General features: G+C 44.4%; 1 protein-coding gene across 4 annotated transcripts in view; it reads left to right on the forward strand.

Annotated features, from left to right (window-relative positions):
* Window positions 1–564: 564 nt before the first annotated feature.
* The window catches only part of LOC111250952 (uncharacterized), a 17,135-nt gene continuing 7,804 nt past the window's right edge, over window positions 565–9,895 (forward strand). Inside the window, exons 1-5 of one of the 4 annotated variants that reach the window (XM_086989534.1) lie at window positions 565–2,048; window positions 3,318–3,863; window positions 4,504–4,584; window positions 5,459–5,829; window positions 6,438–6,641. In XM_086989534.1, the coding sequence (XP_086845660.1) occupies window positions 5,593–5,829; window positions 6,438–6,641 (441 nt within the window). In that variant the 5' untranslated portion in view covers window positions 565–2,048; window positions 3,318–3,863; window positions 4,504–4,584; window positions 5,459–5,592. The other 3 variants (XM_086989533.1, XM_022806980.2, XM_022806981.2) reach the window with 3 other exon arrangements.

The raw sequence follows: 9,895 nt of genomic DNA on the forward strand, positions 1-9,895 counted from the left end.
GTATTTACTATAAACTTAGCTATTGCTCAAGCTCTGCCGAAGAAATTTTGCTTTAGGGGCCTCTTGCCTAGAAGAGCATTTTTCACTTTGCAGCATCTGAATATTCTGCTGGTAAACAACCAGTATTCCTGTATTTTGAAGAAAATTAGTCACATCGAACAATTATGCAATAAATCGATTTTTCTGGCAAATTTTGACAGCTCATATGACAGTCCTTGCGTTTAGAGAACACCTAGAAACTGCCGTAGTTGTGACCTATGGTAGATAGGCAATGTCCTTTTAATTCAATTGTAATTTCTGGTTGAACTTTTTCTCTAAGTCGTAGTGAAACAAAGTTACCTATTTTTTTTTTGTTGTAAGAAATACGGATCGTTTTTTTTTTTTGTTAACTAATTTTATTATATAATTCACCACCTGATTTGATAGCGTGCAGCTGCCGTTCGGATCGCCCGTTCCGCTCCCGGAACTGCTGCTGCTGCTACCGCCGTGGCGGCCTCAACGGGAGTCCAAAATAGATATGCATTCATCCATTTTGGTTGTGTTGGCGCGCGCCATTTTGTTTGTGTTTGTTCTTAGCCACCGCTCGCCCGCCTCTCTCCTCCTTGTGCTGTTTCTCGGCTTCTGCAGAGTAGCATTGTCGTGCGTCTCTATTCCCAGGACGCATTGACAGCAAGCATACTACTGCCAAGCAGCAGCAGACAGCACCAAACAAGCCGAGAAGGTGTAGTTGTGGTGACTGCAAACGAGCGTGTGCTCAGCGGGCAAAGACAACGGCCCGCTGGCCTCCTGCTGTTAAGTGTTGTACTACTTTAAGTTGTGTTATTTTGTTGTAACAGGGGTCAGCACTCCTATTTAACCGTTCTCCAACGAAGCGTCCAGGCACCAAGGAATTGAGAATAAATTGTCACTCCTTTTGACGTGTAGTTCGTTTGGCTCGCCTTTACCAGTGTCCGTATTTGTGGCTTGGGTTGTGAGAGTTACATTACATTAGTGGGTCCTGCCTCTGTCTTACGCTGCCACCGTGCCCCGTCCAGCTAGACAGATCGGGACTCGACTAGACTACATGGCAGGGTACAGGTTTCTGGCACAATGGGTTATTTGTTGCTGCTGACACTCGTATGGGAATATAGCTCTTTTACGAGAGTGATTAATTGGCACGGTTAGCTTGTTGACAATGTGTAAGCAAATCAAGTTAGTGCAAGCCATGAACTAGGGGTATACCTAATAAGCGAAACCAATAATTCTAGACTGCAAACATGTGTATACAACTGTCGATTATTGTCCGCTAGTCATCTCATCTTTGCCCCGTCTTGCTGTAAACCTATTTGCTTCGTGTGGGTACAACACACGACGTCAAGACATGCCGCTGTTGTTTGTTGCTGTTCCATGCAGCAACGACGACCTTCGACAACAACAGCAACTACTATTACAAGAACAACAAGGGTGCCATTATCATCAACATCGTCGTCACTGCCGGCAGCAGTGTGACTGTCAACTACAGCTGCAGTATATGCTATACCAACTACGACAGCAAAACGATCAAATTCCGAACTTGACGCCAAACATCCGATCGGTATCAAGACCGCGTGCACAGATTTATTATAGAAGAACGCGCGCTGCCGTTTCTAATCTATAGCTGTCTCCGAGCATCGACCTGCGAGTGACAACGCGGCGTCCGATAGGCAGGATACAGGCAAACAGCGACGCAAGAACTTCGCCAGTCCGCGGTGGCGGTACAGTGCTTGGGCACAGGGAACAACAGGGGCGGAATAAAGAGGCACGCGGTTGTTTACTGTCAGTGCTGCCTCTAGGAAGGCGAAAACTCATCGTTAGTTGTAAGGTGTAGATCGCCAAGGACAGTGAATTCCTTGACGCAGGAGGTGGGGGTTAGAGGCAAATTTGGGTTCTCGTTTTTTGTTGCTTCTCCCGTCGCTCCGGCTGCTGCTACTGCTGCGGCGCGTACGGCAAAATGGTTGTACGGGTGTGCATTGACGCGCAGCACTCGCCGTTTGTCACGTCGTTAGCATTCCCGCAGGGTATAGCACCCGGTACGTATTTGCCTCAAAAGTTCAGGCATTAGATCCGTATGGCAAAACTGAGTAAGGTAGTTTACGAGTGTATGTTTGTGAATGTGAAGTAGGCCGACTAGAATTGTCACAATGTGTTTTGCAGTAGCGATCGCCACCTGAGGGTGTCTCACATGTAGTAATTACAAGTTTTTTGGGAAATGTGGAACATGAAAGAGTCACGAGCTTCTTTTCTCCGATACCACTTAGCATGTGTAATGTGCTTGACAGGTTTACAGGTTTCAACGTGAATCGTGAGATGTTATTTGCCATCGAAGTGTATTATCACTAATATAAGCATAGTTGCGATACTCGTTGCCGTCGAACAGAATTATGGATATGTTAAACGAACGTCTTTATCGAACTCTAGATATGCATGTGTATCTACTACATATATATATATATATATATATATATATATATATATATATAGAACGCACTTCCCTATATCAGTAGAGGAACTTCCACCTCCCCTCTTCCTCCTCCATGGATTTGATTGTTTACGCGCCACCAGGATGTGGACGATACCAAGAATAATCGTGCCCAAAACAAACAGATATTCAAACCGATTTGGATCTCTTGAAATTCGAATAATTTTGCTTACTTTATTTACGACGAACCACGCTTGTTAAGTGATACCAAACCAGAAGAATGAAACAAATTGACATGCGTAGTTACTGAAAAGCAGTTTGAAGACAGTACAAATATAATTACTGGCATGTGTTATACTACTGTTGCGGTTGCGACGTTTTGCACCAAACGCCGATGTTCTGTTACAACGCAAAAACGCCGCTAATAAATACATTGAGCAGTTTAGTCTAGGCATACAGATGAGATTTATGCTGGCATCACCGGCGACCCACTCTCGCTAACCGTGAACGTCCTGAATTGGCGAGCTACTACGTGGAGTCTATGTGGCACATACAATATTGACTGGTCGAATGCAGAGTGGACGCGCGCGGTGGGCATCTGCTAGGGCTGTATGTTACTGTTTCTATTCCTACTATTATTGCTTCTTCTACCACTAGCATTACCTTCAGTACTTTTCTCGCTAGCCATTATAGGGTAACAACAAGCGTCATACAATTTAGCTACTCTGTTTCCGCCAGAGATATGGCCGCTGTGTGGTGGGCCGATGGTGGTAGTTCCAGCCTTCTCGCTGTTTGGGTTGATTCTCCCCGACGACTTTTTGCTAATGCTATGTTGTGTTCGGTGCTGGTGTCATTGAACGCTAAACCGTCGTATAAACAGGAGAGTCAGCAGGACCGAACCAAGAAGAGTGAACACTAGCAGTAGTGCGGTAGCAGTGGTGGTAACAGCAACGGAAAGCAAACCATAAGCCAACGAGCCGACGAACCAACCAATCGACTAGTAGTTTTAGTATCAGCAGCTGCTGCTGCGGCGACGGCCGCTATATGACTGCTGCAGTTGCCCGTCTGCCCGCCCGATGGTGACGGCTGCCGCTAGAGCCATATCCTCGGGCACTAACCTCCCAGTGTACAACCATCGTAGCGACAACCGCTACAACGAGTCAACAATCAGTTATGTTACGCTATGTCGCTAGCATGACCTGACTAAAACCAATGGCATTTTAACCGCTGCAGCATCTACTAGAACTATTACAACTATTACAAAAAGTGGACTAACGAACCTTATTCCGAAACAGTGTGTTATTTCGCTGAGGCAGTTTCTGGCGCGCACACCAGTTCGCTTACCTGCTGCCTTCCCTGCCAAAGCATAGCACACGGAACGACAGAGCAATACACATATGACGACGATAACGATGACACCAAACAGGTAATAGCTGTGAAGGGAAGCAACGTGTCATACGCGCCCACACACACACAAGCAAGGAAGAGATCGGGATAAACGGACACGCATAAATTTGTAGAAAATTGCTTGTTACAACCGATACCACTACTGCTTACTATTACTAGAATTGGGAGCTCAAGGCAGTAAAAAATACATGATGTATCTCTCTAATTTCAGCATTTTCAAGTCGTTGAGGCTATTAATTTCATTTTCACTGCGCGATAACGCAGTGGGTAAGGTGTTTGCCTGTTAAACTTAGAAACACGTGGCGGTCTAGGTTTGAATTCGGGCAGAGGCACATTTTATTCCATGCGGAAGGGAGTCAGCTGCATGAAGCAATGCCTAGTAGTAAGAGTACCGAATGTGAATCACGAAAAAAAATTAGTTTGCTGATTCCGCTCGCAAAAAATTCTTGATTAAAGTAACTAGCAATCGTTTAGTAGACTAAAATATGAAAATAAATATAGTACTATATATATACATATATATATATAGATTTCTGTAATTTTTTAAATACCTATGGTCCTCTGCGGCGTACTGTTGTTAATGTCCTTAAAAACGTGTTAATTTCGCAAGCTGGATTATCACAGACAACTAAAGTGGTTCCCATTTCGGTCTGTTTTAGGGGAAAATATCGAACTCTACATTGGAACATGGGACCTTCCAGAAAGTCCACCACCGAAGGCAAATACAATCGTCGTTGACCGTACGTATGATACGTAGATTATTGTACTATTTTTTATTTTGCACTAGATATCTAAGCCTAACAGTTGCTGTGATACCATCATCTCGTCTATATAGATACTCATCCCGCGAGCTAAATCCGCGGGGTGATTAGTTAAGCCGAACGACATTCAGTTCTTCCTCAGAAAATTTTGACGCAACAACAGCTCACGAGTAGGCACACTGCCTGGCATTGGACAAACTTGATAAGTCTACTTAAGCAGCTAAGCAAGCGTTGATAACATCAGTAATAATAACGTCGTTATTAAATTATCTCTTTTTCTCAGTTTGTTCTTTCCTAAGAGAGTGTTGAATCTTTGGCAGACCACGAACATATCTGATGATGCGATGTGAATAGTGTTCAGAAATTCTTTATATGCTTTGAACGATCGGGTTTTACGGACTGCCAACGCGTCCCAAAGATTTCAAGACAGTTCGCTGTCCCGATCCCGCTTTGCTGCCACGTACACATAAATACTTACTAGGTACTGCGAATACACTCGTTTGAGCACACCTTGAATGTGTACATGATGATTCCAACAGCAAATCGTGTATCAGAAATAGTTTTATCATTAAGTTTGCAAAGAATAGATTTTACAGGAAACTTGGTTGTTTTTAGAATCTCAAGATTTTTTTCGAATTCTCCTAAGAAAAAATAACCTATTATTGGGAGGAATTATGTTTAAACGTGGGTGCTGTACGAACAATACTTTGAACTATTTGGATATCAACTGGTGCCATCACATTAATTAATTACGATTAATACAGTAAATACGCTACCAAAGGCGCAATCATTTATCAACATGACGCTAACATGGTGAGCACCAATTTGGTCGTCGTTGTTTTACTTCTTGCAGCGTTAACCAAAGTTGTTCATGTCGCGCGCAAACTTGACACCGTTGGAAAACGCAAGGCGGCGGGGGCGGATCCCTCAGGGCCTGAAGGCGCCCGAAAGAAATTACTGTTGTCGCAAAAGGGGCTTCGCCCGGGGATGAATAGCTTAGCCGGGCACGCAGGTAAACCTGGGACAGGAAACAGCACAAATTCAGTCGGAATGGGAAGAAACAAGTGTGGAGAATGTGGACAGGTCTTTGATAGTATCAAAGAAATCTCGTTGCATATGCAGCGACATCTAGCAGAAAAAGTTCCTCATGAGAAAAACTCTGTAGTCACGCTGACGCACAGACCTAAGGATGGCAGCCTACCGTCGAAGGCAACCATTACCCAGGTAAGCGCAACAATATATGAGAATAAAAAATTACGAATGAAGGTTGCAGTTAAAATTTTATTTCGAGAGTGAAGTGCATATTCAAAATAACTGTCGTTCGCGGCCTGATGGCTTAAGTCTACAAACATCTATCAACGTCATCGACCTAACTGTCAATAAACAACATAATGCAAGTAGACTATTATTTAGACTCGATGAAGACTTGTCAGTGTTATGCTACTGATAATCATAACTCATGTATAGTGTTACGTAATGTAGTAATAGCAAGTGGTGCTTTAAGATCATTTTTTTAATACGACTGAATTTATAATATTTCGAAAATATCGTTTCAGTAAAATAACCAATTTGAATCTGCACGACAGATTCAGTTGCAGTAGCCCTGTCAGCTTACATCTATCTGCGTAAAGAAGCTGATTTTATTGCAGGCATTGTCTGAAATCTGTGAAAACGCAAGTATGAGCCCACTTAATTGGAATGTTAAATTGAATAACCTCCAAACATTTTATATGTATTACTGATTCACTAGCGATGGATTCCTGTTTTAGTAATTCGTTTGTTTCCATATCTATGCTTGTCGGTTTCGTATGTGATTCGTTTTTAAATTTCAGGATCCGAACTGTCGTAACCGTGTTGAGGTATCTATTCCTCTGGCGGCTGCTGAAACATTTTTGCAAACAGTGTTGGATCAAGCGCAACAAATTTTATTGAAGCACACCCGACCTACGGCAGGAGGGACCCTTGAGGTCCGTAAAACCGATAGGTACAAGGAAGGCGACACGAATCGGTCAATCATCCTTGAGGCTTTGGAACAGGTAGTTATGCAACTGGATCTAGTATCTAGCAACGTTTGCTGCGCAATGAAACGAAGCACTGGCGATCACGGTTTAAGAAATGTTCACCTATGTCAAACAAAATGACATTGAAGTAGAATGAATGAATCATTTAAAGAGTGTACGATCGTTTTGACCATTTGATTCCGAAAACCAATGCAGTATGTATCGGATATTTTTCTAAAATGATTTCTTGTTATTTATTCAGAATCATATAATCTAATGGGCAAAACAAGTGGAGGATAAAGAGCTAGATGTTTGGCATAGCCATTTAGTATCATTCTCCGAGTGAAACTCTAAAAAGCCACTCCCAAATAAAAATAACATTATACAACAAAAATAATCGAAACTTCTTGTCTACTTATCAAATAGACGCATACTATAGTTGGTAAGTATAGATATATGCGATGATTTCAGCGACTGCTCGAATGTTAACTTGCTTGTGCCTATTTGTGGGTTTTAGTATGGCTCTTTAGTATGGCTTCACTGCTTTGGAAAATTACGGAAGTATGATGGTTCGTCTCCATCTCGTAGTTGCCACATTTCTTATATTTGTGCGAGCACTCGACGACTTAGGACAATTTTTTACATCGTGTGATATGAGCATTCGGCGAAACATCCAGGCTTTTTCAAGCATTTCTATATGGAATCAATTAAGAGATTCGAGTGTCAGTTCGCTAGTACCATGAATGCTTGATATGTCGGGCCTAAGATGGCCTACTCAGGTGAATGGGTCATGAACTAATAAGAAGCTGTGTATTTACATATATTTGTGATCAGTTGGAAAATTTAAAAAGACTGTTGACAGCGACTGTGACCGTAATATTCAGTCTTATGCAGTGCAATAGTAACGTTTCTTTCGGTGCCATATACTCCGTTTTTACTTGTTCGATGTGGAGCGGTAAATCTTACGTCACCATCGACCCGCTGGAAAACCGTAATATTTGTTCCTATTGCTAATATTTTGCGTGCACTAAGATTCAAATGTTTAATTCGATGAAACGATCACTTTGATGTGCACTAGAATCGAAAATTTGTCAACGTTTATGCGTTTCCGCGGCAGTTTTGTTTGTATTAACTATTGCCTACTATAAATGAGGCCTGGAACTATCGATGCTAGGCAATAGCAGCCTAATACATCTACCCATTTCTGTCCATTAGGTGTATAGAGAATCCATTCGATTTTGAACGCATAATAACTGCGAAGCAGAATAACAACTGTTTTTGTTGTTCTGCGTGTCGGGTTGTAGGCAGACAACACCGAGCCGCCTGTTGCACAAGAGCCTGAGCCGCCCCAGAGAACACAGCCGGGTGCGCTTTCGAGTTTCCACGAGCACAACAATTCCCCGTCGGCCTCGTCTTATCTGTCCGTTGCAGCTGCTTCAACAGCAGCGGCAGCACCGGTCACAATGCAGGCAGCGACAGCAGCTGAAGGAACGCGGAGTCAGGAGATTGATGATGTTGAGCGTGCTTTTGAGGCCATCCACGGGGCTGGAGCGGGAGAAGACCTGCCTCATGATAATTTGGTCGAGAAAGGCTTACCTCAAGCAGAACTGCGAGACGATCAACGGGCTGGCCCTAGTTTTGACTCCCAAGCGGCTGCTAAAATTCTACTGGAATCGCCGGGGCATGTTGCAGCAGGTCCGTCTCTTTGCACAGTACAAGTGGCCGCTGTCCCAGCGAGTGTTGATCCACCGGCTCTACGATCCGAGCAGGCTGTTCCAGAGGACAATGGAGATAAAATACAGCATCCAGTTCAACAACAGCAACATCAACCAGTTGTTCCTGCTGTTGAAGAAGTTAATCAGTTAATTCCTGCAGCGGAGCCTGATCAAAATGATGACCATCGTATAGCAGCTGAAAATCAAATCGAAAACCCGTACGAACCACAGCCTGTAATTGAACACAACAATGCTCAGCTTGAGGACGCAAGCGTTTTGGAGCATCAGATCCCGAACTATCCGCCAGTTGCGGTAGTACCCCCTGTCGTTGAACACCAACTGCCGGTAGTTGAACCCCAAGTGGAAGCCGTACAACAAGTTCAGGAAGCGGTTCCGGTAGCGGCAATTCAGGCAGGCATGGCTAACGCACAACCTCCTCCGGGTCACCATGAAGTTGAGCCAGCACAACTAGAACAAGCACAGGAAGAGCCACTTCATCGTGAAGTAGAAGCAGAAGCATTGGCACCTGTAGTGGCTGCAGCAGCACAACTTTTACCAAATGTGGTAGAACCACCACGGCCTTCTCTTCAAGTCGTCGGCCCCTTGGTTCGACCGGACATGTTGTTACTAAGCCGCCATAACAATGCTGCTGTTGATGATGGTATGCAGGATGAAATAGGTAGTAGTTCCGAGGCTGTGGCAGCTACTCCACATTCGCGAACACTGATGGATCCCCGAGAACCGACAAGTTCAGCGGACGTCGACTCGACCGTAGGTGAGGCAGATGGCGGCCAGGGCTCTCCAGATGATGGCGGTGTTGACTCCACGTCTGCATCGAGTTCGTCGCATGGCCATGGCAGTGTAAGAGCAAGATGCCACCAGCGTTTACTCGGGGCGTCCGCCGAGGCCGCGGTTGAAGAACCGATGATAGAGGCTGGGCCAGCCCGAAGGCAGGAAGCGAATGCAGCATTAAATGAAGCTGCTGCAAGAGTGGCTGGGCGCTTTCATCAAAGTCAGGAGGCCATTGCCGCCGCCGCCGTCGCAGACAATCAGGCGGCTTTGGATTTAATGGGGGAATACGCACTGCAGGATGAAATACAAGAGCCTCACAGTGGCATGCAGTAGTTCAACGGCGTTCAAGAGCAAACAAAAACTGACAGCAAAAGATAATGCAAAAAAACTATCTGCGAGAAAAATTTGCAAACGATGCATCGTTTCGCAAGATGGGAACCCCCTGATAAGAAGGAAGTGGGAGATGGGGTATCGAAGAAAGGGAAGGGGTGCTACCAATATAAACTCTTGTTAGATACTGAATAAAGTAAAGGTGGGAGAGGGGATGATAGAGGGAATCCTGACTTATGTACACTATTGTAAATACGGGAGTTGGTGTGACGACAGCAGAACAAGAGAATAAAGCACGTCACAACTCGGACACAAAACGGCGCTGTGTTGTTCCTGGGGCGGCGGGCAGTAAGGAGGCACCTGCGGGCATTGTCGGGCAGAAGTCGTATTATGGTTATAGCTATAGCTATTTTTTCATTCTGGTCTTACACGGTATGCTATATATATATACAT

The sequence above is a fragment of the Varroa destructor genome, unplaced genomic scaffold (assembly GCF_002443255.2).
Source record: "Varroa destructor unplaced genomic scaffold, Vdes_3.0 BEIS01000005.1, whole genome shotgun sequence".
NCBI lineage: Eukaryota > Metazoa > Arthropoda > Arachnida > Mesostigmata > Varroidae > Varroa > Varroa destructor.